The 18,997-nt window shown below is 41.5% G+C and overlaps 1 protein-coding gene across 1 annotated transcript in view; it reads left to right on the forward strand.

Moving 5' to 3' along the window:
• lrrk1 (leucine-rich repeat kinase 1) overlaps window positions 1-18,997 on the forward strand; it is a 237,289-nt gene that overhangs the window by 165,447 nt on the left and 52,845 nt on the right. The window contains exons 25-28 of the mRNA XM_043677668.1: window positions 5,746-5,915; window positions 7,149-7,346; window positions 8,277-8,554; window positions 10,471-10,665. Coding sequence (XP_043533603.1) covers window positions 5,746-5,915; window positions 7,149-7,346; window positions 8,277-8,554; window positions 10,471-10,665 — 841 coding nt within the window. The remainder of the gene's footprint in view (window positions 1-5,745; window positions 5,916-7,148; window positions 7,347-8,276; window positions 8,555-10,470; window positions 10,666-18,997) is intronic.

Here is an 18,997-nt window from a genome sequence, read left to right on the forward strand (position 1 = left end):
CGAACTCCAGCTAGTCACAAAAAGACACGACCCCCTCTCCCTCATAGTCCTACACACGGATGAAAAAAACCACCATTTCGACTGGGACAACACATCTATCCTGGGACAGGCTAAGCAAAGGCATGCCAGAGAATTCCTAGAGGCCTGGCACTCCAACCACACCGCTATAAACAAACACATAGATCTAGATGCCATCTATCAATCCTTCAGAAAATGAACAGGAAATGACATCACCACAAACCCCAGGAACACCATCCAGGACAAACATATAAATAGAAAGCAGGAGACAACAGCTTCGCTTCACTTGGAGGTCGCCACTGATGATGTTACCTAGCCAGGTAATGAAACGTCTGGATATCAAACCACCAGCTCAGTGAGCAAACCTACACCCTAAACCTCAACCTGAGCTACAAACCTTGCGATCCATAACAATCATTTAAAATATGAGAAAAAGCAATGTAAGCAACAGAGAAAGCAATTTCTATCCTTTCATGAATGCCTTTTCTAATGCCTCATGACGTAACTCAATGTAGGTGTATCTGATGTACAAACCCTCCCCCAGCAAAACTGTCAATAGTTATACCACATTTTGGGAGCAGAAGCACATAACCTTCTTTTCTATCCAATATTTTAGTTAGCAGTATACAGAATCCAACAACAAAGCAGCTTGTTTTGGTGAATGTTTTGCTTATTAAACAATTACATTTTATATTGTTGTAAAGGGAGACATGTTGCCACAATTTATACTGCTGGAGAAAAGGGTCCAAATTCATTGGCAAGCCAACCTTGGAAGAAACGATGGGAAACAATAGATTTATCATGTTCCCAGTTAATTCAAAAAAGACACAGGCTTGCACATATTCCCTTTTTGCAGAGATTATAGGCCTCTATGTATGAATGTGTGTTACTTCCAGAGAACATACATGAACCAAATTACAAGTTTGACAAATTATCTCAAATTGATAATTACTATCATCCCTATTTACACACGTGGAATTGTTCAGTGAATGCTTTCCAATCGCAGAAACACATCAAACAGCAGACATTTTGCATTGAATTTTGCTACTGTGGCCTGGTTGATTGCAGTCAGTTGTTTACCTACCCTCTCCAATCTACCTGTCATTGTGCCTGTCCATGACAGTCACTACTAGCAATACTATCACAATGTCCTTGTGGAGATGAAATTCCAACATCACATTCAGTGCTCCCTTCATTGTATGTCACGCTGTCACTACATTAAATGGGGTAGATTTGAACTAGATGCAGCAACTAAAAACTGGGAATCCATGAGCTGCTGTGTATCATCAGCAGCAGCAGATTATATTCAACCATAATCTGTACACTATGGTCTGGCACATCTTTCATTCTGTCATTAGTAAGCCAAAGGGTCATCCCTGACTCAATGAAGAATGGAGGAGGGCATGCCAGGTGCAGCACCAAACATTGTCAAAAAGGGTAGCTGGAAAAGCACAGCAGGCCAGGCAGTTTGCTGCTTAACCTGCTGTCCTTTTCCAGCACCATCCTTTTCAAATCTGGCTCTCCAGCACCTTCAGTCCTTGCTTTCTCCTAGACATACATAAAAGTGAAGTATCAACCTGAAAAACTATACCACAGAACTATTTGCATCCAAACAATGGAGCTCTATTCCTGATGAAGGGCTTTTGCCCAAAACGTCGATTTTCCTGCACCTCGGATGCTGCCTGACCTGCTGTGCTTTTCCAGCACCACTCTAATCTAGACTCTAGTTTTCAGCATCTGCAGTCCTTGTATTTATCTAATGAAAACTGCATGCAATAGACAGAAAGTAGTACCACAATCAACTGATCAAATGAAAATTCTGCAGTATTTCTGCATTCACTCATGAATGATGGTGGACAATTAAACAACAAACAGGACAGACCTTTACAAACATCCTTAGTGATGGGGTAGCCCAGCGCATCAGTCATCTTCAGTTAGGAATGTCAAGTGGATGATCCGTCCCAGAATCCTCCTGAATGACCAGCATCACAGATGCCAATCTCCACCAATTTGATTCATGTGATATCAAGAACCTTCAAGAGACACTGGATATGGTAAAAACTATGGGTCCAAATAAATTTGTATCACTTGTGCTCTACGCCCTGAAATAAATTGCTCCAGTACATCTACACACTGGCATCTACCCAGCAATGTGGAAAATTGCCCATGTCTTGTATACAAAAACCAGGATAAATCCAATCCATGTATCATCCCATCATTCCACTCTCAACCATCAGCAAGATAGTAGAATGTACAGTTAATAATGCTATCAAGCAGCACTTACTTGGTAATAACCTGCTCACCAGTGCACCACTGGGTTCCACAAGGGCCACAGAGCTCTTGACACTAAATGTGGATGTTAAAAAAAGCTGAAAGCCACAAATAACATGCCTATCTTTGACATCAGTCAGCATTTGACTAAGAATTGCATCAAAGAGCCCAATAAAACTAAATCCAAATGGAATAATGAGGAAAACTAGCCACTGGTTGAAGTCTTGTTTAAGACAAAAGAAAATTGGTTGTAGTTGTTGGAGGTCTATCATCTCAGTCCCAGAATGTCACCACAGGACTGTCATCTCAAGGGAGTGGCTCATATCCAATCATCTTCAGCAGCTTCATCAGTGACTCTGTATAGATTGAGATTAGAAATGTGGATCTTTGCTGATGACTGCACAATGTTCAGCACCTTTCACCACTCCTCGAACAGAAACAGTCAGTGTCTGTATGCAACACGTTCTGGACACCAAGCACATTTGGGCTGATAAATGGCAAGTAATGGTCATAACCATACAAGTGCCAGGCAATGACAAACTCCAATAACAAAGAATCCAGCCATCTTTTGGCGTTCAATGGCAGTGCCATTGCTGAATTCAGACTATTAAAATTCTGGGAGTTACAGTTGAAAATAAACTGAATTGAATCAGCTTTTTATTATTGTGGCTATAAGAACAGGTCAGGGAATTCTGTGATGAGTAAATCACCTGATTCCCTGAAACTAGGCCATCTTGCTAAACCTGAGCTGCTTCACACTGCTACTATGCAGTGACATTACCAGTGGTATTTTACAGAGTGCAGCCATCATTCCATAAGACAATTCAGCCTACTGCACAACTAAGCACCAGTGCCATATTTCAGCATTTGATGCCAGGTACATGGGTTGTATGTCACAATAATTGGCCACTCAAATGAAACAGCATGCTCAATCCATTGTAATCGACAGAGTATAGAGTGTACTCAACCAATCTATAATTACAAAACCCAAAACAAAATGTAAATTATTAGCTGTGACTCCATGTTTAAGTAACACTTGCTGACCAATCCTGAGTATGCTAATAGCTACAGTAATAACTAGTTTGGGATAATCAATTGAGCTTGTAACATGGTTAATTTTAGAACATAGATCATAGAACAGTACAGCACAGAACAGGCCCTTCAGCGCACGATGTTGTGCCGACCACTGATCCTCATGTATGCACCCTCAAATTTCTGTGACCATATGCATGACCTTAAATGTCCCCAATGACCTTGCTTCCACAACTGCTGCTGGCAATGCATTCCATGCTCTCTCAACTCTCTGTGTAAAGAACCCATCTCTGACATCCCCTCTATACTTTCCTCCAACCAGCTTAAAACTATGACCCCTCGTGTTAGTCATTTTTGCCCTGGAAAATAGTATGGGCGGCACGGTGGCACAGTGGTTAGCACTGCTGCCTCACAGCGCCTGAGACCCGGGTTCAATTCCCGCCTCAGGCGACTGACTGTGTGGAGTTTGCACGTTCTCCCCGTGTCTGCGTGGGTTTCCTTCAGGTGCTCCGGTTTCCTCCCACAGTCCAAAGATGTGCAGGGTCAGGTGAATTGGCCATGCTAAATTACCCGTAGTGTTAGGTAAGGGGTAAATGTAGGGGAATGGGTGGAACCTCCTCTGAATCCTCTCCAAAGCATCCACATCTTTTCTATAATAGGGCAACCAGAACTGGACGCAGTATTCCAAGTGCGGTCTAACCAAAGTTTTATAGAGCTGCAACAAGATCTCACGACTATTAGACACAATCCCCCTGTTAATGAAAGCTAAAACACCATATGCTTTCTTAACAATCCTGTCCACTTGGGTGGCCGTTTTAAGGGATCTATGTACCTGCACACCAAGATCCCTCTGTTCCTCCACACTGCCAAGAATCCTATCCTTAATCCTGTACTCAGCTTTCAAATTCGACCTTCCAAAATGCATCTCCTCGCATTTATCCAGGTTGAGCTCCATCTGCCACCTCTCAGCCCATCTCTGCATCCTGTCAATGTCCCGCTGCAGCCTACTACAGCCCTCTATACGACACCTCCAACCTTTGTATCATCTGCAAACTTGCTGACCCATCCTTCAATCCCCTCATCCAAGTCATTAACAAAAATTACAAACAATAGAGGCCCAAGGACAGAGCCCTGTGGAACACCACTCACCACAGACTTCCAGGCAGAATATTTTTCTTCTATTACCATTCTACTCCTTCTATTTCCTTCTTCTACTGTTGGCCAGCCAATTCTGTATCCAGACAGCTAGGTTCCCCTGTATCCCATTCCTCCTGACCTTCTGAATAAGCCTACCATGGGGAACCTTATCAAATGCCTTGCTGAAGTCCATATACACCACATCCACAGCTCAACCTCATCAACGTTTCTAGTCACATCCTCAAAGAACTCGATAAAGCTTGTGAGGCATGACCTGCCCCTCTCAAAGCCATGTTGACTGCATTTAATCAAGCCATGCTCTTCCAGATAGTCATAAATCCTATCCCTCAGAATCCTTTCTAACACCTTGCAGACGACAGACGTGAGACTTACTGGTCTGTAATTGCCGGGGGTTTCCCTATTTCCTTTCTTGAAGAGAGGAATTACATTTGCCTCTCTCCAGTCCTCAGGTACGACTCCAGTGGAGAGCGAGGATGCAAAGATCTTCGCAAGTGGCGAAGCAATTACATTTCTCGTTTCCCAAAGCAGCCAAGGACAAATCTGGTCTGGGCCTGGCGACTTGTCAATCTTAATGTTTGTCAAAATTTTCAGCACATCAGCTTCCTCTATCTCTATCCATTCCAGCATGCACACCTGCTCTTCAAAGGTTTCATTCACTACAAAGTTTGTTTCTTTCGTAATGACAGAAGCAAAAAACTCATTTAGGGCTTCCCCCACCTCCTCAGACTCCACACACAAATTCCCAATGCTATCCGGGATCGGCCCTACTCTTTCTTTGACCATTCTCTTATTCCTCACATAAGTGTAAAATGCCTTTGCTAAAATTTTAATTTGCTAAAATCGATACGCAGAGTCCTGTTCTCTGCAAGCAAAATAAAAGTCCTAGCCTTGCTCCATATTTTGAATCACCTCGGGACTTGGGGAGCTCTCTCTATGGAAACTTCTTGACCAATCAAAGTTGCCGAGGAAACCAGTCAACCCTCTTCTCCTATAATTCGTGATCTTTTGAAATTTGACGTTTTTGTACTTGTCCTGATGAGTGCAAGATGAAAAGTTTCAGCAAGACATCTCTTCACAGCACGATTCAAGTTGTGTACCGCCAAGTGACAATTACATTTATATCAGTCTAACTAATATCTGACTCCTACTCATTTTAGCAGAGGGTTAGTATAAATAGTTATCTCTGTGTTGGTCTTTGCCTAAATTGAATTATGAAAAGTTTACTGCAGTGTTGTTTTTATAATTGTGTTTAATGCTGTTGTGCAGGTTATTTCTAGAAATGAATTGTCTGGAACAAAGTGAATCTACAGACAATATCCTCGGACAAGGAGGAAGTGGAACAACAGTGTACAAAGCAAGATATAACACCATGCCAATAGCGGTCAAGAAATTCCACTTCAAAAAATGTGGACAGCAATCTGATGGCATCAATGAGGGTAAACATCTTAGAATAAATATGTTCAAAAATAATAGCTGAATGTCACGAGTACATTTAAGTTTGGAATTGTGTTCCTCTTCTTTATACCAGTAACATTATTTCAATAGGCAGGAATCTGCTGAACTAGTTTGGGATGGATTGTGGAATTTTAAATGTACTGCCAGGAAATCTTGCCAGTGTATTTTTGAGACTTCCCCTGATATCCGGCATTACCTTGCATCAAAATGTTTCGGCATTTTCTACTCTGAATGGTTATATTGCATAATGGATTGTACGCAGACACTAGATGCTTTTACATGCTGATTCTATGGGATATCAGCATGATGGAAAACGTTTAAAAGGCCAGTTTTGTCTCCAACACTTCAGTCTTGCTGTATGATATACCATGTTATAATATAGAGTATCATAATATATAATGTATTATTTAAAGTTAACAGTGGGTGATCTTGTATACTAACAATTAATGCTTGGGAATCTTAATTATTTATGGCTATTAATAAGACATATTGAATATGAAGACTAACAATGTTAAGGATAAGCAATGAAAGATATTAAATCTTAAGAATATCCGAAACTAGAGGGGGTAGGTTTAAGGTGAGAGGGGAAAGGCTTAAAAGGACCTGAGAGGTAACTTCTTCACAAAGACAGTGGTGCTTGAATGGATCAAGCTGCCAGAGGAAGTGGTAGAGACAGGTACAATACATTTTAAAGACGTCTGTATAGGTATATGAATAGGAAGGGTTTAGAAGGAACGGGGCCAAATCTGGCAAATGGGATTTGATCAGATTGGGTTGTCTAGTTGGGGTGGGTGAGTTGAACCAAATGGTCTGTTTCTGTGCTGTATGACTCTGACTACCTAGCACTGAGTGATGTTGAATATTAAAGGTTCAAAGGGTGGGAATGTTATTAATTCATTTTCAAGTGTTATTGACAAGGGTGTTGCTGATATGGCTAGGATTTGTTATCTATCTCTAACTGTCCTTGAGACGTTGGTGATGAGCTGTCTTCTTAAACAATAGTATTCCTTGGGTTTTTGGAACACCCATAGTGCAGTTAGAAAGCAAGTTCCAGGATGTAGGCATACCAACAATGAAGAAACAGGAATATGATTACAAGGTTGGTGTGTACCTTGGAGAAAGAGACAAGTAGAACTTGACAAAAGTTAAAGCCTGGATCTTGGTCTCTATTCCCACATTGATACAAGTTATTTTTTTCAAATCTTCCATTTCAGACTCAATGTTCAGACATCTGGAGGCCATGGAGGCATTACGGAATTTCTCCGAGTTCCGTCAAGAGGCCAGCATGCTTCATTCCATGCAACATCCGTGCATTGTGTCACTGATTGGCATTAGTATTCACCCACTTTGTTTTGCCTTAGAGCTGGCTCCATTGGGCAGTCTGCATACAGTTTTGATTGATTATGCTGAAGGTAATAGTGAAGAACACATCCACTTAGTGGAAACGTGATTTGGACGTGCCTGTGTTGGACTGGAATGTACAAAGTTAAAAATCACACAATACCAGGTTATAGTCCAACAAGTTTAATTGGATGCACTAGCTTTCGGAGCGACGCTCCTTCATCAGGTGGTTGTGGAGTACACAATTGTAAGACACAGAATTTATAGCAAAACGTGCAGCGTTACATTGTACTACGCTCAAAAACTGCATGAATCCATGTAAGATTCTGTTAATTTATTTTTTAGATTAGAATCAGTCTGAACATTATGGCACAGACAGCAGCACACAGGGGGCCAATACCTTCAACACATTATCTGGGCTGACACCAATTGTTAAAGTTAACCTGAGAATGTAACTTTTAAAAAAAGTTTTGTGATTTACATATGAAAGAAGTGAAACTATCATGGCCATTCTAACAGATGAGAGACTTAACAAACAATCAAGGTATAATTTCAGTTACATCACACTGTAAACTTTTGCTGTAAATTCTGTGTCTTACAATTGTGTACTCCACAACCACCTGATGAAGGAGCAGTGCTTTGAAAGCTATTGCTTCCAGTTAAACCTGTTAGACGATAACCTGGTGTTGTGAGATTTTTAATTTTGTGGAAACAGTATTTAATGCATCCTGCAGAGTCCTCGACAATCACCAAAATAAGGTACAGTGTGAGAAAAGTTTGGATTTGGGAGTACAAAATCTAAATATGGAAAATTAGAATTACAAAGAATTCAAAAAAGAATTGTAGGATATTTTATGGACCTCCTAACTTGAATTTTTGAATAATAAAGTTTCATGATTTACCTTTGTTTTAAGTTTTATCAGTCTGTTAAAAAAATGTTATCTAAGATAAATTAAAATTATCATTGTGAAAACCTAGAACAACTGTTCTCTTTCAAACAGGCGCTTCATTTATTCCCCTGGGACATATGTTAACTCATAGAATAGCCTATCAAATTGCAGTTGGCTTGGCATACCTGCACAGAAAAAATATCATCTTCTGTGACCTGAAGTCGGATAATGTTTTGGTTTGGACTCTGGATTTGACAGAAACAGTAAATGTGAAGCTGTCTGATTATGGAATATCTCGTCAGTCATTCCATGAAGGAGCCCTTGGTGTTGAAGGTACTCCTGGATATCAGGCACCAGAAGTCATGCCTGGAATTGTTTATGATGAAAAGGTGAGAAGCAGAGTTACTATGTTCAAAGTGTTGCAATTGTGAACTGAGTAGAATTGAATTTATTGTCATGTGTACCGAGGCACAGTGAAAAGCTTTGTCTTGGGAGCAATACAGGCAGGTCACAGAGTTAAGTAGCACAGATAAGTAAATAATAGATAGATGACGGCAAAAACAAAAACACAGATACAGCTGAATGTTAAGAGTTTCTGAGTCCATTCAGTATTCTAACAACAGTAGGGTAGAAATTTACGAAACCAGATGGTACGTGTGTTCAGGCTTCTGTACCTTCTTCCCAACGGTAGAGGTTGTAGGAAAACATTGCCAGGGTGGAATGGATCTTTGAGAATGCTGGTGGCCTTTCCTTGACAGCGGGCCTGGTAGACAGAATCTCTAGGTGGGAAGTTGTCTGGAGTAATTTCTGATCAGGTAGTATTGTGTACTTTATTGCTCAACATCAAGCTACAGTCCTAGTAATTGTCGTTAAGCTGGTTTAGTTCCTTTTTTTTCACAATTATGTAGTATTTGAATCTTTCTTCATTCGCACCAATTCTCCTTGCTTAATACCTCCCCTCCATACCACTTACCATATCCAAATCAGGTTCCACCATAGCCACAGTCCACAAGCAGTTATTGTCAAAGTCATAAATGATGTCCTGTGTGACTGTGAAAGGATAAGTTCTCACTCATACCTTACTCCATCTTCTGAGGCCTTCGTAACCACACCATACTCCAACACTTATCTACTGACTATATTTTCCTGATTCTGTGCTCATCCATTTAACCAGAACCAGAGACCAATGAATCTCTGTAATGACTTTTCTTCTTGCTCCCGCACCGTTACCTCTGACCCTCAACGGTCTGTACTTGGCTTCCCTCTATTTTTCATCTACGTACAATCACCCAGCAGATCTTATGAAAACACTTACGATACACTCATTATATATGCTGATGACCTCCAGTTCTACCTCACTACCACCTCTCTCAACCCTTCAATTTTCTGTAAGATGTTGTTTGACAACTTGTCTGACATCTACCAGTGGATGAGCAGGATTTCCTCTGCATATTACACTGCATAAACGTGAACTCTCTAAACTCTTCCAAATCAAGCAATCCCCCCAAGCTTTGACACCAAACCAGATAATATGGCAAATGGCAAAACTTTGGTCAAAGAGGAAGGTTTTAAAGAAAGTCTTAAAGAAGGGGAAAGAGCTAGAAAGGCATAGGGGTTTAGCCAGGGAATTCTGAGCTCAGGGCCCAAGCTGCTGAAGACCGACCTGCCAATAGTGGAGAAGGTAAAACTGGGGGACCATCAAGAGGCCAGAATTCAAAGAGAACAGGGAGGATCATGGGGCTGGTGAAGATTACAAAGAACAGAAGGCGCAAAACCTTCAAGAAATTTGAAACAAAGGATAAGAACTTTTTTAAAAAATTCAGTTTTAAATGTTTAATTGTATCTTATGTCATGCAAAGAATCAGCCAGATGGGACAGCTCTTTACAGATACATTAAAGTTTCAATTGCATCAGGAGCCAGAGGACCAAAATAATGTATTTTGTGTATTTAAAGTCTTAATCACATATTTCTATTCTTACACACTTTACACTCCTGTTCCCAATCCCCTGAAATATTTTAAACAAAAAAACTATCTCAATAGGTACACTATCTTCAGACCTCCATTCTGTAAAATCTTATCTTGCCTGATACCAGAGCAGATGTGAAAGATAAATGAGAAAGGGCATAACAGCGGGAATAATCTGTTACAGAAACTACATAAAAGTATCTAAAACAATAAGGATTAAATGTTATAGAACATTAAGCCTAACAAAAGATAAAACATTGAATATTTCAAGCAATGAACGGAGAATAAATGTGCATGGTTGTGCAAGCATTCCAAATAAACCTACCTTTTCTTTTAAGGTTGACATGTTTTCATATGGAATGGTTTTGTATGAATTGCTGTCTGGGCAACGACCAGCCCTCGGACAACACCAGCTGCAGATTGCTAAAAAACTGTCGAAAGGAGTACGACCTTCCCTGGGATCCCTGGAACAAGTGCAATTCCATAGAATGCACAATCTGATGGTCGAGTGCTGGGATACAAAGCCTGAAAAGGTAAAGAACCGCAGATGATGGGATAGGAAGGTGAAAGGTCAACAATTTGTATTCGTACCGTATTGAAAACAGTCTGACGCACTGTGTAGAGTGGAGAAAAAAAATACAGCAATGAACAAGGGAGCAAAGGACAAATCAGTTCTAATTCCACAGACAGAAAGTTCAGATCTCTTAAATCTGATGCAGCAGCCAATTTTCTTCCCTCCCTTAGGTACAAGGCTTGCTAATCTAATGACTGAAAACTTAAAATATATGTGACTTCAACCACTGTGTACTTTAACTACACTCTTTCTTTTTGTATATTAATAGAAGCTTTTACTGTATGTTATGTATGTTTCTTGCTAGCTTAGTCTCATTCTCATGTCTACCGTTTGTGTTATTAACTTTGTTATTTTTCCAAGCTTCTGGTTTATCGCTAATCTGTGTAGTATTGTGGACATTTTCTTTCAATTTGATAATATTCTTGACATAGCTACAGATGGTGCATTTTTCATGTCTGTCTTTCTCAATGGAATATACCTTTACTTAACATTTTGAGATTTCTCCTAAATTGTCTGTCACTGCTTTTCCAACATTATACTTTTTAACCTATTTTCCCAGTCCATTTTAGCCAACCGTTGAAGCCTTTGCTATTGCCTTTATATAAGTTTAAGATTCTAGTTTCAGGCCCAAGTTTCTCATCCTCAAGATTTAATAACTAATCAAGCCTATCTTATTACACATTACCTGGTGTAAAATAATCTGTCCAATGATTGGTTTCTCAGCAGACTGCTTTAAGAAACTATTCCAACTGCTCATCTTCATGGCTCCCTTTGCCAATTTGTTTTGTTCAATCTGTCCGAAGAATAAAATTACCCACAATTATTGCAGAACTTTTCTTACAATTCTTGTTTTTTTTTCATTTAATAGTTTCTGTCAGGGGCCAATAAACTACATCAGTGTCTCACTTCCTTTGCTATTGCTTATCACCACCCAAACCAATTTTACATCTTAATCTGCTGAGCCAAGATCATTTCTCACTTGTGAACTAATCACTTATTTTATTAAACAGATCTACCACATTTCTTTTTCCTTTTGTTTTATTGCTTCCTATCTCTTCCTATCAGGTATCCTTGAATATTCAGTTCCAAGCCTTGATCACTTTCCAACCACATCTCCAATAACTTATGTCACAACCATTTATTTCAATCAATGCATCCATCTTACATATAAACTAGGAACAAGAATAGGCTATTTGGCCTTCAAGCCTGCTCCACTATTCAATATGATCATTCCCACTTTCTTTTGATACCCTTTGATGTCTTTAATATCTAAAAAAGCAGAATGTTCTCAGTCACCCAGCTTCCCTAGCCTTCTGTGACAGTGAATTTCACAGGTTGATCACCCTCTCAGTGAAGAAATATTTCCTCATCCCAGACCTAAGTGGCCCACCTGGTATCCTGAGACTGTCGCCCTTTATTATGATTGCTGAATACATTCAGATAAAGAGTCTTTAATTTTTTTTTACTTTTTTTTCTTACTCTGACCTATTTTCTGACGCTCTATCATGTTTATATGCTGTGTTCCATCCTGTCACGCTTTGCTTATCACTCTTTTGCACTATTGTGTGAGTCTTTCTCATTAACAATCTAACTGTCTCGTCAAGAGGTGAGGAACATGCACTTGAATAAAGTCAGGGATTGAACAACAGAGCAGAGCGAGCATAACTGTCAAGGATAAACACTAAAAGTATTGAGAGCACAAGGGAAGGTGCTGATTGCTAAGGATTTTTATAAGTTGTTAGTTTATTTTGGTGAAGTTTCATGGCAGAGATCCTCCAGTCTTGTAGAATGTACATTCTGTGACCCGTCAGTTGGAGGATGTTGATCTTTCATTCAGAGGTTGAAGCCAGAGGTCAAACAGAAGCTGGCATCACTGCAGTATACAAGTCAGACTGAGGGCTAAATGTGTGGCCACACAACAACTGAAGGGAATGTAGGCAGAGAGGGAATGAGTGACCATCTGGCAAGTAATACAGGAGCTCTCAAAATGCATCTAGCTCTCCCATCTCAGTTTTGAATACAGGTGCGAATGATGATACATCTGGAGAGTGCAACTTGAGCTAACTTCATAACAGCACACCTCCACATAGTAGGCAGCTCTGAAAGGTTAGATAGCATGGAAACCAGAGAGAACTGGCAAAATGGATACACAATTGGGTTGATGGTAGAAAGCAGAGGGTAATAGAGGAAGGATGCTTGTCGGACTGGAGGACTGTGACGAGTGATGTCCCTCAGGGGTCGGTGCTGGGCTCATTGCTGTTTGTTATCCAAATCACTGATATAGATAACAATGTACAAGGTATGACTAGTAAGTTTGCTGATGAAACTAAAATAGGTGGTATTGTAGACATTGAGGAAGGTTATCAGAAATTGCAGCCGGACCTTGATCAGCTGGGGAAGAGGGCCAAGAAATGGCAAATGGGGTTTAACTGGGCGGCACGGTGGCACAGTGGTTAGCACTGCTGCCTCACAGCACCAGCGCCAGAGACCCGGGTTCAATTCCCACCTCAGGCAACTGTCTGTGTGGAATTTGCACATTCTCCCCATGTTTGCAAGGGTTTCCTCCGGGTGCTCCGGTTTCCTCCCACAGTCCAAAAATGTGCAGGTTAGGTGTAATGGCCATGCTAAATTGTCCGTAGTGTTAGGTGAAGGGGTAAATATAGGGGAATGGGTCTGGGTGGGTTGCTGTTCGGAGGGTCGATGTGGACATGTTGGGCTGAAGGGCCTGTTTCCACACTGTAAGTAATCTAATCTAATCTTAATATAGATAAGTGCGGGGTCTTGCATTTTGGGAAGTCAAATCAAGGTAGGAATTTCATGGTGAATGGTAGCGTCTTAAGGAGTGTAATGGAACAGAGGAACCTTGGAGTTCAGGTGCACGGTTTTTAGCATACTTGCCTTCATCAGTCAGGGCATTGAGTATAGAAGTTGAGAAGTTATGTTGCAGTAGTGCAAGACGTTGGTGAGGCAACACCAGGAGTATTGTGTTCAGTTTTGGTCACCTTGTGATAGGAAGGGTGTTATTAAACTGGAAAGAATGCAGAAGAAATTTACAAGGATGTTTAAAACTTGACCTACTCTTGGGAAATAAGGCAGGGCAGGTGACTGAGGTGACAGTGGGGGACCACTTTAGAGCTAATGACCATAATTTTAATATTTTAAAATGGTAATGGAAAAGGATAGACCGGATTTAAAAGTCAAAGTTCTAAATTGGAGAACGGCTAATTTTGATGGTATTAGGAAAAAGCTTTCAAATGCTGATTGGGGGCAGATGTTTGCAGATAGAGGGACAGCTGGAAAATGGGAAGCCTTCAGAAGTGAGATAACGAGAATCCAGAGACAGTATATTCCTGTCAGGGTGAAAGGGAAGGCTGGTAGGTATAGGGAATGCTGGATACCTGGAGAAATTTGGTTAAGAAAAAGAAGAAAGCATAAGTCAGGTGTTGACAGGAGGGATTGAGTGAATCCTTAGAAGAGTATAAAGGCAGTAGGAGTATACTTAAGAGGGAAATCAAGAGGGCAAAAATGGAACGTGAGATAGCTTTGGCAAACCGGGTTAAGGAGAATCCAAAAGGTTTTTAGAAATACATTAAGGACAATAGGGTAACTAGGGAGAGAATAGGGCCCCTCAAAGATCAGCAAGGCGGCCTTTGTGTGGAACCATGGGAGATCGGGGAAATATTAAATGAGTATTTTGCATCAGTGTTTACTGTGGAGAAGGACATGGAAGCTGTAGAACATGGGGAAATAGATGGTGATATCTTGGAAAATGTCCATATTACAGAGGAGGAGACGTTGGATGTCTTGAAACGCATAATTGTGGATAAGTCACCAGGACCTGATCAGGTGTACCCTAGAACTCTGTGGGAAGCTGGGTCCCTTGCTGAGATAGTTGTATCATCAATAGTCACAGGTGAGGTGCTACAAGACAGGAGGTTGTCTAACGTGGTACCACTACTTTAAAAAGGTGGTAAGGAAAAGACAGGGAACTATAGGCCGGTGAGCCTGATGTCAGTGATGGGTAAGTTGTTGAGGGAATACATTTACATGTATTTGCAAAGGCTGATTAGGGATTGTCAGTGTGACTTTGTGCATGGGAAATCATGTCTCACAAACTTGATTGAGTTTTTTTGAAGAAGTAACAAAGAAGATTGATGAGGGCAGAGTGGTGGACATTATCCTTATTGACTTCAGTAAGACGTTTGACAAGGTTCCCCATGGGAGACTGGTTAGCAAGATTAGATCTCATGGAATACAGGGATAACTGTATTGGGTTGACACGGTGGCTCAGTGGTTAGCACTGTTGCCTCACAGCGCCAGGGATCCGGCTTCAATTTCAGCCTCAGTAACTGTGTGGAGTTTGCACATTTCTCCCCGTGTCTGTGTGGGTTCACTCAGAGTACTCCGGTTTCCTCCAACAGTCCAAAGATGTGCAGGTCAGGTGAATTGGCCATGCTAAGTTGCCCATAGTGTTAGGTGCATTAGTCAGGGGTAAATATAGGGTAAGGGAATGGGTCTGGGTGGGTTACTCTTTGGAGGGTTGGTGTGGACTTATTAAAACAAAGGGCCTGTTTCCGTATTGTAGGAAATTTAAATTAATTTAATTTCAAACTAGTCATTCGGGTACAGAACTGGCTGGAAGGTAGAAGATAGAGGGTGGTGGTGGAGGGTTGCTTTTCAACTGGAGACCTGTGACCAGTGGTATACCACAAGGATCGGTGCTGGGTCTGCTACTTTTCACCATTTATATAAATGATGTGGATGTGAACATCAGAGGTATAGTTGATAAGTTTGCAGATGACAGCAAAATTGGAGGTATAGTGACAGCAAAGATGACCTCAGATTACAACGGGATCTTGATCAGATGCGCCAATGGGCTGAGGAGTGGCAGATGGAGTTTAATTTAAATAAATGTGAGCTGCTGCATTTTGGAAAAGTAAATTTTAGCAGGACTTATACACTTAATGGTAAAGTCCTGGGGAGTGTTACTGAACAAAGAGACCTTGGAGTGTAGGTTCATATCTCCTTGAAAGTAAAGTCGCAGGTAGATAGGATAATGAAGGAGGCGTTTGGTATGTTTTCCATTATTGGTCAGTGTTGAGTATAGGAGTTGGGAGGTCATGTTGTGGCTTTACAGGACGTTCATTAGGTAACTTTTGGAATACAGTGTGCAATAGTTCTGATTCCTCACAACTATCGGAAGAATGTTGTGAAACTTGAAAGGGTTCAGAAAAGATTGACATGGATGTTGCCAGGGTTGGAGAATTTGAGCTACAGGGAGAGGCTGAACAGGCTGGGGCTGTTTTCCCTGCAGCATCGGAGGCTGAGGGGTAACCTTATAGAGGTTTACAAAATTATGAGGGACTTGGATAGGGTAAATAAACAAAGTCTTTTCTCTGAGGTGAGGGAGTCCAGAAGTAGAGGGCATAGGTTTAGGGTGAGAAGGAAAAGATATAAAAGGGACTTAAAGGGCAACTTTTTCACACACATGTGTGGAATGAGCTGCCAGAGGAAGTGGTGGAGGCTGGTACAATTGCAGCATTTAAAAGGCATCTGGATGGGTATTTGAATAGGAAGGGTTTAGAGGAATATGGGCCAAGTGCTGGCAAGTGGGACTAAATTAGGTTGGATATCTGGTCAGCATGGATGAGTTAGACCGAAGCATCTGTTTCTGTGCTGTACATCTCCATGACTCTATGTTGCCAGGAATCAAGGGTCTGAGTTATAAGAAGAGGTTAGACAAGGTAGGACTTTTTTCTTTAGAATGTAGGAGACCGAGGGGAGATCTTCTAGAAGTGTATAAGATCATGAAAGGCAGTGATAGGGTGAATGCACTCAATTTAATTCCCAGAATGGGGAAATCAAGGACTAAAGGGCATCTGTTTAAGGTAAGAAGGGAAAGAATAAAAGGGAAGCTGAGGGGTAACTTTTTACAAAGAGGGTGGTACACATATGGAATAAGTTGCCAGAGGAAGTGGTTGAGGTGGGTACATTAACAACATTTGGTTGAGGGATTGAGAGTGATTTAGCAGTTTGGATCAGAAATTGGCTAGCTGAAAGAAGGAAGAAGGGTGGTCGTTGATGGGAAATGTTCATCTTGGAGTTCATTTACTGGTGGTGTACTGCAAGGATCTGTTTTGAGTCCACTGCTGTTTGTCATTTTTATAATTGACCTGGATGAGGGCGTAGAAGGATGGCTTTGTAAATTTACAGATGACACTAAGGTCGGTGGAGTTATGGATAGTGCCGAAGGATGTTGCATGTTACAGAGGGGCATAGACAAGCTGCAGAGCAGCTGGGTGGGTTGCTCTTCGGAGGGTCGGTGTGGACTTGTTGGGCTGAAGGGCCTGTTTCCAAACTGTAAGTAATCTAATCTTAATAAAAAAAGCTAGGTTGAGAGGTGGCAAATGGGGTTTAATGCAGAAAAGTGTGAGGTGAAAGAGAACAGGTATACATACTGGGCTAATGATAAGATTCTTGGCAGTGTTGACGAGCAGAGAGAGATCTCAATGAAGGTCAGCTTGGTGAAAGTGAGGACTGCAGATGCTGGAGATCAGAGTCTAGATTAGAGTGTTGCTGGAAAAGCACAGCAGGTCAGGCAGCATCCGAGGGGCAGGAAAATCAACTTTTCGGGCAAAAACCCTTCATTCCTGATGAAGGGCTTTTACCCAAAATGTCGATTTTCCTGCTCCTCTGATGCTGCCTGACCTGCTGTGCTTTTCCAGCAACACTCTAATCTCAAGAGAGCTTGGTGTCCATGTACATAGATCCCTGAAAGTTGCCACCCAGGTTAAGAGGGTTGTTAAGAAGGTATATGGGTGTGTTAGCTTTTATTGGTAGAGGGATTGAGTTTTGGAGCCACGAGGTCATGCTGCAGCTGTATAAAACTTTGGTGTGGCGCACTTGGTGTATTGAGTATAGTTCTGGTCACTGCGTTACAATATAGGAAGGATGTTTTGGAAAGGGTGCAGAGAGGATTTACAAGGATGTTGCATGGTATGGAGGGAAGGTCTTATGAGGAAAGGCTGAGGGGCTTGAGGCTGCATTTATTAGAGAGAAGAAGGTTGAGAGGTGACTTAATTGAGACATATAAGATAATCAGAGGGTTAGACAGGGTGGACAGGGAGAGCCTTTTTCCTCAGATGGTGATGGCTAGCACGAGGGTTCATAGCTAGAAACTGAGAGGCGATAGATATAGGACCGTTGTCAGAGGTAGTTTCTTTACTCAGTTTTAGGGGCGTGGAACACACTGCATGCAATGGTAGTGGACTCGCAAACTTTAAGGGCATATAAATGGTCATTGGATAAACCTATGGATGAAAATGGAATAGTGTAGGTTAGATAGGCTTCAGATTAGTTCCACAGGACGGCGCAACATCAAGGGCAGAAGGGTCTGTACTACGCTGTAATGTTCTATGTTCTATTTAAAAGGCATTTGGACAAATACATGAATAGGAAAGGTTTAGAAGGATATGGGGCAAGTGCAGGGTAATGGGGTTAGTGTGGCTGGACATTTTGGTCATCACAGACCAGTTTGGGCTGAAGTGCCTGTTTCCGTGCTGTAAGACTGTATGACTCTAGGAATTCAACCCATTGAATCCATAGCAACCCTTCAAAGAGCATCTCACCCAGACCCTTATCCATGTAACCCTGCTAATGACTAATCCAATGTCTTATCCATCTAGCATGCACATCCCTGGATACTACGGGCAATTTAGCATGACCAACCAACGTAACCTGAAAATATTTGGACTGTGGGAGAAAACCAGAGCATATGGAAGAAACCCATGCAGACATGAGAATGTGCCTTCTCCGCAGGCAGTCGCCGAAGGGTGGTATCGAACCTTGGTCCCTGGTGTTGTAAGACAGCAGTGCTTATCACTGACCCACTGTGCCAGGAGGGCAGAAGGAAGATTGGGCTAGCAACAGTCAGAGGGCACTCTGTAGTTAGGGAAACTGATCATTGCACACAGTTAAGTTAGCTGAGATATCCAGGACGATATAATTCCAGATCATTCTGTGTGCTACATACTGATGACTTTAGAAAAATTAGCTGAATGACTAATTTCAGAGATGGTGCAAGACACAAGGCCTTATACTTCTGGGAGATATAAACCTATTCTGAAGGAGATGGGACCCAAGAGGCAGAACTGGTTGCACCTCAATTGACCTGGGACCTATGCTCTGGTAGGGTGATCTGTCAAATGCTAACTTGGCAGGGATATGGGAACCAGGAGAGTACAAAATACTAAAATGTTAATGAGTTGGACCTAAGAGGGAATGCAGTAAGG

The sequence above is a fragment of the Chiloscyllium plagiosum genome, chromosome 36, assembly GCF_004010195.1.
Source record: "Chiloscyllium plagiosum isolate BGI_BamShark_2017 chromosome 36, ASM401019v2, whole genome shotgun sequence".
Classification (NCBI taxonomy): domain Eukaryota; kingdom Metazoa; phylum Chordata; class Chondrichthyes; order Orectolobiformes; family Hemiscylliidae; genus Chiloscyllium; species Chiloscyllium plagiosum.